Here is a 17,499-nt window from a genome sequence, read left to right on the forward strand (position 1 = left end):
CACTGGAAGGTCTTCAGGGGCAGTAACATGCATGGATAACAGTGCCTTCTTCTACCTACTGAAGGATCTGCTGGAGGCTGTTTTACAGTTAACTTCTTTTTTACAGAAGGGAGTATACTCTAAAATAATGAGAAAAAGCATAGTATAGTCCAGGCATGATAGTGTGTGCTTGTAGTCCCAACTACTCGGGAGGCTGAGGCAGGAGGATTGCTTGAACCCACGAGTTCAAGACCAGTCTGCGCAACATAGTGAGAGCCCCACCTCTAAAAATATATATAAGAATAAAAATTGTTTTAAATGAAGCATAGTAAATTCATAAACCAATAACATAGTCACTCACTATCACTATGAAGTATTATGTACTGTATGTAATGGTACGTGCTGTGCATTTATACAGCTGGCAGCACAGTAGGTTTGTGTACACCAGCATCACCACAAACATTTGGGTAATGAATTCCATTGCCCTAAGGGGGCTACAACATCACTAGGCATTAGGACTCTTGCAGCTCCATTGTTGTCTTCTGGTACTTCTGTCATATATGTGGTCTGCCTTTGACCAAAATGTTGTTATGCAGTGCATGACTGTACCTACTATATGCCAAGTTCTAAATTGGATTCTGGGAAGCTGATTAAAGAGAACTAAATGTGTAGTCTATTGGAAGAGGTAGATAGGGAAACAATTTTTTAAGTGAAATAGATGCTGATTTTTAACCTCTGTGGAGGCACTGAATTGATCATTGAAAGTTCTATTTTACTTATTGAAGGTATGGTAGCTTATAAAAATTACTTATAGTAAATGGACATGAAAAGGTCATTTGCTTACATCTCTAAATTCATTTCAATGGAAAATTAGTGGAAAAAATGTTTGCAGATACCCTTTTGTTTGTTTGTTTCATAATAGATAATTGCCACTAAAATTGAAAAATGGCCAGGTTTGTTGGCTCACGCCTGTAATCCCAGCACTTCGGGAGGCCAAGTCGGGTGGATTACTTGAGCTCAGGAATTCAAGATTAGCCTGGCCAACATGGTAAAACCCCATCTTTACTAAAAATACAAAAAATTAGCCAGGTGTGGTGGTGCACACGCCTGTTGTCCCAGCTACTCGGGTGACTGAGGCATGAGAATCACATGAGCCCGGGCGGTGGAGGTTGCAGTGAGCTGAGATTGTGCCACTGCTCTCCAGCCTGGGCAACAGATGAGACTCTGTCTCAAAAAAAAAAAAAAAACCTAAATTTTTTTTTTTTTTTTTTAATGATGGAAGTCACAGTCATAACTTCCATCTGTATCTCAGTGGTTACTATGTAGAAATGTTCAGTAGGTAAACTTGAAAGAAAATGTATTTGGTAATGGTAAGGTTGTATTGCCACCCCCAAAATAATGAAGAAAATACCAACAAAAAGAAAAAGGATTTATTGCTGGCCTGAAGGTTCTTCTGGGCATTTGATCTACAGATTTCTCCATTATAGCTAGTTCCTTTAAAAAAAATTTAAAAAGTTTGAAAATATGTAGACCCAAATAAATGCCTTGGCAGCCCTGGCCAGTAACTTGAATCTCAGTTGTACTTAGCACACTTCCTCTGGCTGGGAAGATGTTGTTTTGGAAAAGATTAACCTGAAATGACAGCACAAATTATACAGTTGGAAATACTCAGGTTTTTCTGATTTTTTCAAAAGACACTTTGTTTTCCCTTTTCTGCCTTACCATTGGTAGGTCCTTAGATGCATTATATCCTTGTCAGTTTAGCCTTGTGACACATATTTCTGCTATTTTGTGCAATAAGAAAGCCACTCGAAATCTCAGCATTTCATGTCACTTTTTAAAGTAGGCTTGGTTAAAACAAAACAACTTGGTTGTTTGTATAACCACAACCATATATGTCTTTCTCTCCATGCTTAAACATGGTCTGAAATCATGTGTGCCAGAGAGTTGAGATGTAAACATCTCCTCCTCACACATAACCCCTCTGCCATCTTTTTTTTTATATCTCCAGTAACGCGTTTCTTGCCCCTGACACAAGTACAACCATCTCCACGTTCCATTTAGCTCCTACTCCACAACTCGGGAAGCCAGTGTGATGGAATTCAGCTTGCAAGAAAAAATTTTAATCATTCAGAAATAATTGTTACGTAATTAATTTTTGCTGATAAAAATACTTGTTTACTTGACAAAATTAGCATTAAAAACAGTAAGTCTTTGGCAAATTAAAGGAATAAGTATTTTTGATGATTTATCATTTTTCACAGATGTTGATAAAATTTAAGAATTATATAGCTGAAATTTGGTCTAATTCGACAAACCACAATTGACTATCTATTTTGATAAGGCCCTGTGACGAATGGTACGGGAGAGTAGAGTTCATCCAATCTGACTTTCATTTTATTGATAAGGAAACTGGGGCCCCATTTGTTCTTTTTTAAATTGCTACATAATATACATATTTATGGGGTATAGTGTGATGTTTCAGTACATGTATACATTGTGTAAAAATCAAATCAGGCTGTTTAGCATATCTGTCACCTCATATATGTATCATTTCTTTGTGGTAAGTATATTTAAAATTATTCTAGCTATTTTGAAATATACAATATTGTTACCCATAGTCACTGTGCAGTAGAACAGTGGTCCCCAACCTTTTTGGCACCAGGGACCAATTTCATGGGAGACGGTTTTTCCACGGACCTGTGGGGGAATGGTTTCAGGATAAAACTCTTCCACCTCGAATCATCAGCATTAGATTCTCATAAGGAACATCCACCCTACATCCCTCACATGCACGGTTCATAATTCACGATAGACTTCTAGCTCCTAGGAGAATCTAATGCCGCCGCTGATCTGACAGGAGGCGGTGCTCAGGCCCTAATGCTCACCCCACCCACTGCTCACCTCCTGCTGTGTGGCCGGATTCCTGACAGGCCATAGACTGGTACTGACTGGTCCACAGCCTAGGGTTTGGGGACCCCTGCAGTAGAACACCAGAACTTATTCCTCCTATTTATCTGCAATTTTGTACCCATTGACCAATCTCTCCCCATCCCCACTGTCTCTCCCCTTGCCAGCCTCTTGTAACCACTGTTCTACTCTCTGCTTCTATAAGATTCCACTTAACTCTAACTTCTTTAGATTCCACATATAAATGAGATCATACAGTATTTGTCTTTTGGTGCCTGGCTAATTTCACTTAATGTCCTCCAGGTTCAACCATGTTGCCACATGTGACAGGATTTCATTCTTTGTGTGGCTGAATAATATTCCATTGTTTATATATGTCACATTTTCTTTATCCATTAATCCATTGATGGACACTTAGGTTGATTCCATATATTAGCTATTGTGAATAGTGCTGCAGCAAACATGGAAGTGCAGATACCCCTTTGACATATTCATTTCCTTTGGATAAATGCCCATTTGTGGGATTGCTGGATCATATGATAGTTCTACTTTTAAAATTTGAGAAATCGCCATACTGTTTTCCATAATGGCTATACTAATTTACATTCCAGCCACCAGTGTGTTAAGAGTTCTCCTTTCTCCACATCCACACCAACTACAGGTGGCTTTTCTAGACTGGACTTTAGGTTGGGACAAAAAGTGTCTTTGAGAGTCAGTAGTCCTAATACTGTCTGTAAACGCTGTGGACTTAGGCAGTTTGTTTAAGCTTGTTTAAACTGGGTCTGTGTCTCCTTAGATATAAAATGGAGGGTTAGACTGGATCTTTAAGCTTCTGCCCAGCATTTAAAGTTCTGTTTATTGTGGTTCTCTCCTGTGCTTCATGAATTCCTGATTCTTCCTGAATTCTGCTAAGCATCAGAATGCAGCTTACACATTCCCAACAGTTTCCCAAAGACATGATATTAGTATGACAGAAACAGTAGTAGTCCTTTCTTGGAAAATTATCCCCATTTCTGGACCTTGTTTTATTGCTGGCTGCAATTAACAGGCTCTGGTATGTCCCATCCTTCCCTCCTCCATTCCTACCCCACAGGCATTAAGAACCTGCTGTTTGTGAAAATGAACACTTCTTTGATCATTTAGAAGAAGGGGTTCCTGTTACCACAAAATTTAGCTTTTGAACTCATGGGACTGGGGTTGAAAGCTTCATATGCTTCAGATTAAGCAGGGTATAGAGAATAAGGAGTGATCACTAAAATTCTGCCTTGAATAAAGATGATGATAGATATCCTAGGGCCCTCTGTGGTTAGATAGTCTCCATTTCTACCGCATTCTGAGGAATTGTGGGTGTTGCGCTTTTTGTGTTTCTGGCCTCCCTGCTACTTGCCATTGGTTGGATCACTGGCCAAGAGCTACTGAGATCTCCCATTTTGCGTCAAGATTTTTTCAAACAGCAAGGAACTTTTTTATTTTTTAACAGAGAGCTACTATCCTGAGGTATTACAACCCCCTTATCCTTCCTCCTTACTTCCCCTTTCAATAATTCCCTTCCCTCCCTCTTCCCACAGGAAGTCTTTGGCTGTTGGTCCTGCTTTCATTGAAATCATGTTCCTGTGGCAGAGAGAAAATGAGTGGAGAATGAGTGGAGAACAGTTGACTGTGTCCGAGTGATAGCTGCTTAGGAAAAGTCCAGTCCTTCCCCAGAGGAGGCTGTCCCTATAGGACTTCCCTCCATAATAGCTGTGCTCCCATCAGCTCTAGAGGATGGCTTAGCCCCCTTCAGGGGTACACCGCATTTCACTCTCACTTTGTTCACCGCCATCACCACAGTCCATGCCATGAGTACATTGCTGGTTCTGCCCCTGTGCTGTGTACATCTCTGCTGCTTTAATGCTGGGAAACTCCATGGTTGTGCCCCGACTATCTTGGCGATGTTCCAAATCAGACATAGATAATGGTATTAATAGGTATTAATAGGCCGATAATACCTAGTAAAGAAGAGCTGGGAGATACCCCTGAGTAGATTAAATCAACTAAAAAACACTAGCCCCCTCCGGTTTTCAGACTGATTTTATTTAAGTGGAAAAATAGTTGAAGTGGGATGAAGTAGAGCTAGCTTATTCTACTCATTTTATATTTCCATGTCCTTTCTTTTCAACCTCTGTTTAACAGGGCTTTTATGTATTTTTAATTTATGTGACTCCCAACACTTGTGTGATTGTGGTCAGAGTCCTGTCTGTGGGATGCTGGGTAGAATGAGATTGTAGAGAGCACTTTGTTTTCTTGTAATAGAAGGGTCTGGGGTAAGAATATGTGAGTCATAGAAATCTGTATAGTAAGTATTACTCTAAAAAGGGAGCCATCAGGATCTGGGAGAATTTGCTAAAGGAAAACTAAGACAGAAAAAAAGGCCAGGTGCAGTGGCTCATGCCTATAATCCCAAGACTTTGAGAGGCCAAGGCAGGAGGACCTGAGGCCAGGAGTTCGAGACCAACCTGGCCAACATGGTGAAACCCCGTCTCTACTAAAAATACAAAAATTGGACAGGGTGCAGTGGCTCACACCTGTAATCCCAGCCTTTGGGAGGCCTTGGCGGGTGGATCACGATGTCAGGAGTTCGAGACTAGCCTGACCAACATGGTGAAACCCCATGTCTACTAAAAATACAAAAATAGCCAGGTGTGGTGGCAAGTGCCTGTAATCTCAGCTTCTCAGAAGGCTGAGGCAGGAGAATCTTTTGAACCCAGGAGGCGGAGGTTGTAGTGAGCCAAGATTGCACCATTGCACTTCAGCCTGGGTGGCACAGGGAGACTCCGTCTCAAAAAAAAAAAAAAAAAAAAAATTGGCCAGGTGTGGTGGTACATACCTGTAATCCCAGCTACTCAGGAGGCTGAGGCATGAGAATCGCATGAACACAGGAGGCAGAGGTTGCAGTGAGCTGAGATCTCACCACTACACTCCAGCCTCTGTCTCAAAAAAAGGGGGGATGGGGGGAGTGGGAGCTAGTATATAATTGAATATCTCTCATCTATACATATTAAGGCTCTTGACCATTACTAAATTCTCCCAGCAACTCTCTGAGAATACTGTAATTCTGGTTTTGCTGATTAGAAAACCAGATACAAAGAGGTAAAGTCACCTTGTTCTAGGCCACATAGGTGGGAATTCAGAGTCAGGACTGGAGACAATGATTTATTTTTAATATCTCATGTAATGTTAATCTCATAACTCAGGGCATAACTCTTTGACCATTTTGGACTGTATCATTTCATTCATATGATAACGACACTGTAGCTCCCCCTCACCTGCAGCTTCACTTTCTGCAGTTTTAGTTACCTGCGGTCAACCATCATCCAAAAATATTAAATGGAAAATTCTAGAAATAATCCACTCATAAGTTTTAAATTGTGCACTATTCTGGGCATTGTGCTGAAATGTGGAGCCATCCTGCTCTGTGTGACCCCGGACGGGAAGCCTCCTTTTGTCCAGCATATCCATGCAGTATGACTCCCGCCTGTTTAGCCACTCAGCAGCCATCTCACTTACCAGATCAGCTGTCTTGGTATCAGGGTGTTTGTGTTCAAGTAACCCTTCCCTTGCTTAATAATGGACCCAAAGCCAAGAGCAGTGATGCTGGCATTCTGGGTTTATTTTATTAGTATTGTTGTAAGTCTCTTTCTTTGCTTAATTTATAAATTAAACATGATCATAAGTACATATCTATAGGGAAAAGATGGTATATATAGGGTTCTGAACTATCCTGTGTTTCAGGTATCCACCGTGGGTCTGGAAATGTATCCCCTGTGGAGAAGGGGTGACTACTGTGTATGTAAAAATCACACTGTGTGAAATGTTATATCCTCCCCTTTCCTCAGTTTAACATTGTTTTGAAAGAATTTTCTCACATTACTTGAAAACACTTAGGAAACCATTTTTAGTGACTGTAGTGTTTTACCAGATAGATACGCCATGGTTTACTTAACCATGTTCCTAATGTTGGGTGCTTATATTGGATCTAAGTTTTGCTGTTATTTGTAGTGCTCCAATGTGTGACTCTGTGCACAAACCTTTGCCTGTACTTTTGTGTATTTCTCTGAGGATAGATTGCTGCAAAAAAAGAACCAGAGTCTGAGACTCTAAATATTTGGAAGGCTTTCAGTCTGTTTCCATAGTGCTTTCCTGAAAGATTGAACCAGTTTATACTTTCATAAGCAACAGTGTTTGAGAAGATCTCTTTACTTTCCTTAACATTGGCCTTTGTCATTTCTTAAACTTTACTGGTTATTTTGGTAACCAGCTTGTTTTTATAATTTGAATTTCTTTGCTTCTCAGTGAAATAATAGTTTTTTTTATATGAGTATTAACCATTTGTTAAGAACCACTATTTGAGTCCGAAAGAAAGGTATATAAGAAGAAAACTGCACAATTCCAGTAGGAAGGACTTGGGGTCAGGGTCCCTGATGTTTTGGAAGGTTGAACTTTTTGTTGTTGGTGTTTCCCCTTGCCTTAAAAAGTCCATATTGCTTGAATGTTGCAATCTTGGGCAAGGCCAGCAATTAATCTCAGGGACGATGCCACTTTCTTCTCCTGGTGCTGGTCCTTTCTGACAAGAGAGAACATGGTATTAGGGCTGAGTGCTTGAATGCTTGCACATACAACCCAGAAGGTGCAGATATAACCGGAGTTCATTCCTTGAGTGATATCTTTGTGAGATGACATTTTGCTTGTTGTTTGTTTATTTTATAACGAGGAATCAAAGTGGGTATTCTAGGAAGATCCAGTGTTTCCCTACGCTCACTTTGCATTACACACAATCCAGGGGGTGACTCAGAATCCAGTGCTGTCCTGCCTCTCCCAGTTAGCTGACACCATTTTCTTGACTGGAGCCTTAGTTTTCTAGGCATATATTCTAATGATGGAACATTTTGAAATGCAGTTTTTTAGTTTATTGAATTTTTTTAATAATACATCTGCTGCCCCTAAATTGTCATCTTTTATATTATAAGGTCTAGTTGCATTAGAAATAGCTCTCCCAACCCCACTCCCCCAGTGCCCAGAACACTGAACCCCGTACTACACTTGGAAAAGGATTGGATGTCCTAAAGCATTGGTTATGTAATTGTGGGTTGGCTTTCACCCACTGAGCTTTACTTCCTCCTGTGATAGTGAAATACAAGCTGGCAACAGTAATTAGATCTCAGAAAAGCTTGTCACAAAGCACCACAGACTGGAGAAACTTGTAAGCTCTTTTTGCACCGGCTGAAGTTTTTGAGTACCACTACCTTCCATCTGTAGAGTGTAGCAACCTTAGACAGGTAGTGCTTTTCTTCTGTGCATTAATTTTAATTAAGCAATGACACCTACTTTCTTTTCCACTCTGAGATCTGCATGTCGCTAAACTGATCAGGTGAGTGCTTTCCCACCTTTGATCATTGATACTGCTTGGAATATACTGGAAAAAGAGCAGCAAGCAGAAAATCTCCCATTTCCACAAGCTGCTGACTAACCCAGAATTGCTAGATTTTGTGAAGCAAATGAATGCTATAAAAGAAGTCAAAAAAATCGGGGAAGATGTCCCTAGGACATGGTCAGGCCAAACCTTGAAAGATCAAGTGATGTTACAGAGGTACAATTATAAGAATATATATAACTCAAGACTTACATATGTGATCAACAGTGCATTGCTCTTTGCAGTCTACAAAGGATTTTCTTCTTAATTCTCACAACAATTCTGCGGAGAGAGGTAGTGAGAGGTTTAATGCTTTGTTCGACATAATTTGCTGTTAATTTCCATTGGCAGAAAATATGAACTGTTGTGTTTTCTTTCCTGTGTCATTCATGGTTTCAGTCCTGAAGAGAAGCCCACTAGAGCCCAGCAGGAGAGGAAAGTGGGAGAATCCCTCACCCAAAAGTTCGCATTGGCATCATTTAGTGACACTCAGGATGTCTCCAGTTATTGTTAGAATTTAAAGTTAGGTTCATCCCTGTGAGGTCCAAGAAAATATAAAAATAAAATAAGGGTCTACCAGTATTAAACATACTCAGTAATCACTTTTGAAAGGAAAAGAGTTAGTGGAAAAAATGGAAGAACCACAGCAAAACTAAAATAAGTATATAGAGATATATTGCCAGACACGGTGGCTCACACCTGTAATCCCAACACTTTGGGAAGCCGAGGCAGCCGGATCACTTGAGGTCAGGAGTTCAAGACCAGCCTGGCCTACATGGTAAAACCCCATCTCTACTAAAAATACAAACATTAGGCCGGGTGCCATGGCTCACACCTATAATCCCAGCAGTTTGGGAGGCTGAGGTGGGCAGATCACCTGAGGTCAGGAGTTCGAGACCAGCCTGGCCAACATAGTGAAACCCCATCTCTACTAAAACTACCAACATTAGGCCGGGTGCAGTGGCTCACGCCTGTAATGCCAGCAGTTTGGGAGGCCGAGGTGGGCAGATCACCTGAGATCAGGAGTTCGAGAAGAGCCTGACCAACATGGTAAAACCCCATCTCTACTAAAAATACAAAATTTAGCCGGGCATGGTGGCCCATGCCTGTAGTCCCAGCTACAGGGAGGTTGAGACAGGAGAATCGCTTGAACCCAGAAGGTGGAGGTTGCAGTGATCCATGGTTGTGCCACTACACGCCAGCCTGGGTGACACAGCAAGACTCCATCTCAAAAAAAAAAAACAAATCCTATATATATATATATAAAATACATATACACAAAAATTAGCCGGGCATGGTGTCGTGTGCCAGTAATCCCAGCTACTTGGGAGGCTGAGGCAGGAGAATCGCTTGAACCCAGGAGGCGGAGGTACTGCACTGCAGCCTGGGTGACAGAGCAAGATTCCATCTCAAACAATATAGATAGACAATGTTAGATAACTGCATAATTATTATATGTGCGTATTAATATATAAAGCAATCACTTTCAGAAGGAATAGTATGTTAAAAAAAAAAGGTAATGAAAGATTTTAAAACAAAACACTTCATGAGACAAGAAGTTAGAACAATTATGACAAACTAAAAGAAAAAGCTGGGAATGAGATCGAATACAGCCAAGTATTTCCTGCAGTTTTAAAACCTCTACTCCCCATTTTTGGTTTCTGGCCACAGATTATGTAATATTTTTCATTACTTGAACTGGAATTACAAAGATTGATACAGAAGGTGGTCTGATAAGTCAACTGGGTCCTGCTCCTTGTATGTCTAGGTCCAAACCAAAATGAGTCAATATTTGGACAAGATATCAGCCATGCAGGGCTTACAGGCAGATAAAGGAGATGGCCCATTATTACAGGGATTTCAAACCAGTCTTTGTATTCTCTTACCCTGGCGCTGCCAATTATATTTATTTATTAGAAAATGATAACCTTAGAGTTAAGCTATCTGCTTACAAAAGAGGCACTGCTTACATGGGTTCCATCATGTCCAGGTTTACATTGCCCGTTAGAAAACAGAACACCTGACCAGGTGCAGCAACTCATGTCTGTAATCCCAGCACTTTGGGAGGCCAAGGAGGGAGGATCGCTTGAGCCCAGGAGGTCAAGGCAGCATGAGTTGTGTTAACATTACTGCACTAGACCCTGTCTCAAAAAAAAAAAAAAGTGGGGCGGGTGTGGAGAGAGAGAGGAGGGGAGACTGATCAGACTCCTCTGAAGAGGGACTTGAAAAGTTTGTCACAAGCCATGAGTTATTCTGATGGAACAGAGAATTGTTAGATCACAGAATGCAAAGTAACCTACTGCATTTAGCCCTTCAGTCTTTGGCCTAGCTGTAGGCCATTAAGTTGAACAGTGCTGGGAATTGTTCTTAAGAATATAATGGTCAAAAAGGACAGGCAAAGTTGTTTCCCTTCTGGAACTTACACTTTAATGGGGGAGATAGACAATAAGCATGTAAAAGTAGTTGAACAAGGCAATTGCAAATACCACCCTCAGTGAGCTCTTGAAAGACAAATTATTTCACCTGCATGCCACAGATACGCAGGTGAATGTCTGTGCCTTGATAAATGCATAAAAGTGACTGAACTTTTGAGGTCCACTAACTGGGCTTTTGTTTGATATTTGCTGCTAGTGAATTTTCCAGCCTGCAAATGTCTTAGAACTTCTAAATACATTTTTTTTTCGTTTAGGTTGCAGAGAACACATCTTAGAAGATGAAAAACCTGAATCTATCAGTGACACTACTGACTTGGCTCTACCACCTGAAATGCCGATTTTGATTGATTTCCATGCTCTGAAAGACATCCTTGGGCCCCCGATGTATGAAATGGAGGTAATCAATTTCTTTTTTTTTCTTTGCTTTTTGCTCCAGTCAATGAAAGGAACACTTTATTGAGGCCCCAGGACCATAGGGCCTGGGCAGGAGGTTGCCCTCTGGGGAAGGAAGAGCCTTATTTGACCTTTTTGGGACGTAGGTTGTTGGTGTGGCCACACTTCTTGCAATAGTTGACAGCATGGGGGCACAGGCGAGCACAGCTCTTGTGGCAGATCATCTTGTCACAGTTGTATTTCTGGGCAAGGTGGCAGAGGGAAGGCTCCGTAATGCCACCTCGCAGGCGCAGCATCAGGTGCAGGGTGGACTCTTTCTGGATGTTGTAGTCTGAGAGTGTGCGGCCATCCTGCAGCTGTTTGCCCTCAAATTATCAGACACTGCTGGTCAGGTAGGATGCCCTACTTGTCTTGAATTTTGGCTTTGGCATTCTCAGTGGCATCACTGGGCTCGACCTCAAGGGCGATGGTCTTGCCTGTGAGGGTCTTCACAAAGATCCACATCTCAGGGTCTGCGGCTCAGCGAGTCTCGCTCCATTCTCCTTTTTTTTGTTGGTACTCACTGGTTCTCTCAGGTGGTTGCTTAACAGAGAAGTAGAATTGGGTGTTTCCAGAGGCTGAATTTTGCCTTAAGATGGAAACTTTATTTCTGTATGGTATTGCGTTTTAGTGCTTAATGTGATGATATGACTGTTGCCAGGAGCCAGAGATCCCAGCCATATCCTCTTTTAGAACCCCAGTCTCATTTTATTCTCTACCATTCAGTTCCTTTTTAAGAACAATGCCTCTGACTCTTCTCCTTAGAAAAATTCCATATTCTTATGTGTACTTTAATGAGGGATTTCTTTGTGCTATCAAGGGCTTGGGGGAAGAGGCGGAGAATCAACCTGATACAGGTCTGGAAACATGAGCATAGCTTAGCTTCAGACTGTGCTAGTGCAGACCCAGATGACATCTTTCAGGAACCTGTTGTCCCATTGTTAATAGTTCCTTTAGGGTTAAACCCACATGCAGGTCTAGCCCTGTTTTCATCTTTCTCTCCTAACTATACCTCACAGCAGAAGGCCTGAGTGCCAAGACTGAGTTGAGGCAACTGATGGAAATAGATGTTAGAATATAACTGCTAAGGGTGTTGTGAAATAATTTATAGGGTGCTTAGATGAGCCTTCATAGATTGGTTACTATAAAAATGTTTGTATTATACTATTGAATTTAGCTTTATCATCACCTCCTTATCAGTTTAAGGAAAAAATATTTTCAGAAAATAAATTTGATAAATTATGCAGAAGATAATCTCTCCATCTAACATTTGAAATCATTACCAGTAGATAGGTTTTCCTCAAGTTCTTACAACTGAGTTGATGAGAAATAGCCCCCAAGCCTGTCTTGTTTATCCATTTAAACTCTAAGCTGGTCATTAAAGCTAATGAGCCTCTCTCAGAGCTCTCAGTTACAAGAATAGAACTTGTTTACTCTTGACAGTAAATCTGGACTTGAACAATAGAATCAGAAGCATTGTTTTGATTATTTGAATTCTTAAGATATCATGGATTTGAATTTTGAAGTGTTGAAAGAACTTGAGCAAAACATTGTTGATTGAGAAAGTGAACAAAACCCGCTTTCTCGTTCTGGGAGGATCCAGTGACTTTGAGAGTGAAGACACAAACAGGTTTTGACTCCTGCATGGCCGATGGCCTTTTTCTCTAGGCTTCCAGAAAACTACATTCCAACAGTTCTTTGAGGATTTAAACTAGAGCAGCAAATAAAGACAAGATTAATGCATGTCTCTGTTGCATATACCCCTCTCGCCCAGCCATTTCTGCTGATGTTAAGTTTGGGAGCATTGCTGACATTCCTAGAGCATTAGCAAAGAAAGAGCCAAGAGAACAGAAATGAGAAATTTTATAAACATTGCTTACCAGCTCTCATGGTTAGCATCAGAGAACCTTAGTTTCCTTGTAGCATGTGAGCTTTACGTAGTAACACTTTTACCAAGGAGAGTCTGCAGAAAGACTCCAGTAGCCATTTTGTCTTTTATTAATAGCATCTTAGAATGGAAGATGTGGTGTGTCACATGCATCCATGTGAAGAGCCCACCAGCCAGGCTTTGTGTGAGCAACAAGGCTGTTTATTTCACCTGGGTGCAGGCGGGCTGAGTCTGAAAAGAGGCAGCGAAGGGAGATAGGGGTGGGGTTGTTTTATAGGATTTGGGTGGGTAGTGGAAAATTACAGTCAAAGGGGGTTGTTCTCTTGCTGGCAGGGGCAGGGGTCACAAGGTACTCAGTTGGGGAGCTTCTGAGCCAGGAGAAGGAATTTCCCAAGATTAATTGGGGAGCTTCTGAGCCAGGAGAAGGAATTTCACAAGGTTAATCGTTCAGTTAAGGTGGGGCAGGAACAGATCACAATGGTGGAATGTCATCAGTTAAGGCAGGAACCGACCATTTTCACTTCTTTTGTGATTCTTCACTTGCTCCAGGCCATCTGGTTGTATACGTGCAGATCACAGGGGATATGATGGCTTCACTTGGGCTCAGAGGCCTGACATGGTGTTTGAGTGTTGGGAACATTGTGTTCATTTTTTTCATGCTTGAAAATGAGAACTCACCCTGTAGCCTGGGGTCTGTCTCTACCTGGGGTCTGATGACCACCAGCCCCAAATTACTTAACCACACAGTCTACCTCTGCTTTTGTGTCTATAAAATTAAGACTTATAGAACATTTCTTTTTTTTTTTTTTTTCTTTTTTCTTTTTTGAGACGGAGTCTTGCTCTGTCACCCAGGCTGGAGTGCAGTGGCCGGATCTCAGCTCACTGCAAGCTCCGCCTGCCGAGTTCACGCCATTCTCCTGCCTCAGCCTCCCGAGTAGCTGGGACTACAGGTGCCCGCCACCTCGCCCGGCTAGTTTTTTGTATTTTTTAGTAGAGACGGGGTTTCACCATGTTAGCCAGGGTGGTCTCGATCTCCTGACCTCGTGATCCACCCGTCTCGGCCTCCCAAAGTGCTGGGATTACAGGCTTGAGCCACCGCGCCTGGCCTATAGAACATTTCTTTCTTGTCCATGAGGGCTGTCACTGTGCTAGGAGTATAATTCCATTTTACATACAAGGGAAAAGTTTAAAGAGATTAAATGAGTTGTACAAATTCACATAAAGTGCAGTTGGTAGAGTTGGAATTCAGACTCAGATCAGCTTATTTATTCCAAGTCCATTATTCTTTCTCCCCTTCTACAGCACCCTGTCAGGTCAAGATAATTCCTGCCCTTGGTTGCTAGAAAAGAGTGGCAGTGATATATTAGAGTTTTTTAAAAAGGTATCTGCTCTACATCAGATTCTCATTCATATTCTTACCAACTCTAGTGCTCTGTTTTGGAATGGGAGAGGCTGGGCTCAACTTGTTGACCACTACCATTTTTGTATCTCTTGGCGTCAGGCACTGTGCAAGGCCCTCCACAAGTGATCATTTAATCCTCAGTCATGGTTGTCTTTCCAGTAACAGTTGAGGAAACAGGCTTAGAGTATTTAAATAACTCGAGAGAAGACACAACTTATGCCAGAAATGAGATTTGGTTCTAGGTCTGACCAACTCCAAACCTAGTGCTCTATTACTCTAGAAAAACGTCACATGCAACCTGAGCAGGGCCTCTGTTCTTTGCAGAGAGCTCACAGGTGGACCTGAGCAGGGCCTCTGTTCTTTGCACTTCACAAGTGGCCAGTCTTATTTCTCTATTTCTTTGTGCTTTCCTAGGCAAAGAATCTGAAGAGAGGTTATACTAGGAATATTGGAATACATGTTGAGGTGTTCGCAAGATGTTATAAGATACCTTTCATTTGTTTGTTTTTACTTTTTCTTTTTGAGATGAGGTCTCACTCTGTCACCTAGGTTGGAGTGCAGTGGCATGATCATAGCTCACTGCAACCTCCACCTCCTGGACTCAAGCTATTCTCCCACCTCAGCCTCCTGAGTAGCTGGGACCACAGGCATGTGCTACCATACCCAGCTAATTTTTTCTGTATTTTTTGTAGAGATGGGGTTTCACCATGTTGTCCTAGACTGGTGTCAAACTCCTGAGCTTAAGCCATCTGCCTGCCTCAGCCTCCCAAAGTGCTGGAATTACAGGCATGAGCCACCAAACCCAGCAGATACCTTTTTTTGTCTAAATGCCTATATTCTCCCTTAGGGTAAATTACAGTCTAGGGTCTGTGGTTTCTTCTAGAAAGAGTTTCATTCATTTAATAAATACCTATTAAGGACCTAACATGTGCTTCTGGCAATACAGTAGTAAATAAGCAAAGTATGATGTCTGCCTTCATGGATCCCACTTTAGTGCAGGAAAAAAAATCGACAGGTAAGCGAATAATCACAAATTGAAGTTGATGCTATAGAGAAAACAAACTGTGGTACTGAGATAGACAGTACCTACTCTAGCTGTGTCTGAGGTCTGTTTTAGAGGTAGAAGTAGACATGCTGATGGGTAACAATTGGGGAATGAAGGAAACAGTTATCAAAAGGGACTTACAGGTTTCTGGCCACAGTGACAGGGTATGTGTGTAGTAGTGCCGTTTACTGAGATGAGGAAGACGGGGGGAGGGAGATGGGGAGGGAGTGTTGCAAAGAAAACTGGGGGCTCTTTTGAACACATTAAGGTTGAAATATCCAGGCCAGGCGCAGTGGCTCATGCCTGTAATCCCAGCACTTTGGGAGGCTGAGGCAGGTGGATTGCTTGAGTCCTGGAGTTCAAGACCAGTCTGGGTGACATGGCAAAATCCCTTCTCTACAAAAAATACGAAAATTAGCTGGGTGTGCTGGCTCACGCCTGTAGTCACAACTACTTGGGAGGCTGAGGTGGGAGGATCACTTGAGCCTGGGAGACAGAGGATGCAGTGAGCCAAGATCACGCCACTGCACTCTAGCCTGAGCGACAGAACAAGTCCCTGTCTCAAAAAAATAAAATAAAAGTTTGAAATATCGGCGAGGCATAGAAGTAGAGATATTTGGACATTCAGATCTATTGCTCCGAGGAAAGACCCAAGATGGAGATATAGATTATAGAGTTATCAGAAAATAGAGGATATTTAGAGCCCCAGAAATTGAGGCTTTGACATCGCCTAAGAAAAAAGGAGACATAAAAAAGCAGGTAGCCTAGAAGCAAGCCCTGAAGTACAGCATTATTTAGGGATCATATAGAGAGAAGAGGAGCCAACAAAGAAGTCAGGAAAAACAAAAAGGGACTGGGAAGGAACAAGCCTTCAGGGAAGAGGAAAACCAGGATGCTGTGCTGCCGTAGAGACAGAAGAGGAGAATATTTCAAGAAAGAAGGGACGTCAAAATGTGTTTACTGTTTGCGAGATCAAAGAAGATCAAGGTCAGAACAAATGTGTATTGGATTTGATGGCATGCAGGTTGTTGGTGACCTTGAAAGAGATTTCACAAGGAAGGAGTGGTGGGGATGGTAGGAATTGGAGTATGTTGAAGAATGGGAGGCGAGGAAGTAGAATTAGTGTGTAGGCAGCTCTTTAGAAGTTTGGCTGTAAACAGTTGCAGAGAAATGAGGCAGCTAGAAGAGAATATGGATGTCAAAGGGAGAATGTTTTCAAAATAGTAGCTGCTGCTAAGAGTAATCCAGTAGAGAGCACAGGACTGATGTTGCAGGACAGAGCAGTGGTACGATAGAAACAGTCTCCAGGAAAGTGAGAGGGGGTGGGATCCAAAGCACCAGTGAGGAAATGGCTTTTGATGGGAGAAGGGATACTTTTTGCAAGGTATTATGTAGAAAGGGACAAAAATACTGAGTTATTTGTAAGGAAGAGATTACAATGATGGGGCTAACGTGTGTGGGCTGCACAAGAGAGGAGTGAAGCTAGGGCAGAGCTGCTCTATGATGGGAATGTGCTGGAGTTCATGGCTTGAGTACAGGCGAGCTAGAAGGATAAGAAATGATGGTCAGGGGTTTCAGAGGTAGTATGGTTTCGGTTGGTGATAAGTACCTGGAAGAGGGTGGCTGAGTTCAGGAGGCATTTAAAGAACTGAGAAGTCAGGTTTTGGGTGAGCATCATGCTTTCACTGAAGACACCCAGGGTGATAGCAGGGGCTGGGGCAGAAAGGAAGGAGCAGTGTTTAGACTCTTCCTGAATGTCAGAGACAGTGAGGAGAAAGTGCCAACTGCCATAAGCAGGGGCTCAGAAGGGTAGAAGAATAAGGCCTGAAACTAGCAAGGCAGCCTCTTACTCACTAAATCATAAACTCAGTCTCCTTGAGCTTGATGTCTTCCTCTGATAAATGGTGGTAAGCATGTGCACATTATCACAGAGTTCGAATTTGGTGAGTCAGTGTACCC

The 17,499-nt window shown here is 42.0% G+C and overlaps 1 protein-coding gene and 1 pseudogene across 2 annotated transcripts in view; one reads left to right on the forward strand and one right to left on the reverse strand.

The window, feature by feature from the left end:
- The window catches only part of LONP2 (lon peptidase 2, peroxisomal), a 110,009-nt gene that overhangs the window by 79,308 nt on the left and 13,202 nt on the right, over window positions 1-17,499 (forward strand). For both annotated transcript variants that reach the window (XM_023189613.1, XM_023189614.1), the window contains one exon: window positions 11,028-11,170. In XM_023189613.1, coding sequence (XP_023045381.1) covers window positions 11,028-11,170 — 143 coding nt within the window. The remainder of the gene's footprint in view (window positions 1-11,027; window positions 11,171-17,499) is intronic.
- LOC116418516 lies at window positions 11,199-11,670 on the reverse strand (annotated as a pseudogene).

Source organism: Piliocolobus tephrosceles, chromosome 17, assembly GCF_002776525.5.
Source record: "Piliocolobus tephrosceles isolate RC106 chromosome 17, ASM277652v3, whole genome shotgun sequence".
Lineage (NCBI taxonomy): Eukaryota > Metazoa > Chordata > Mammalia > Primates > Cercopithecidae > Piliocolobus > Piliocolobus tephrosceles.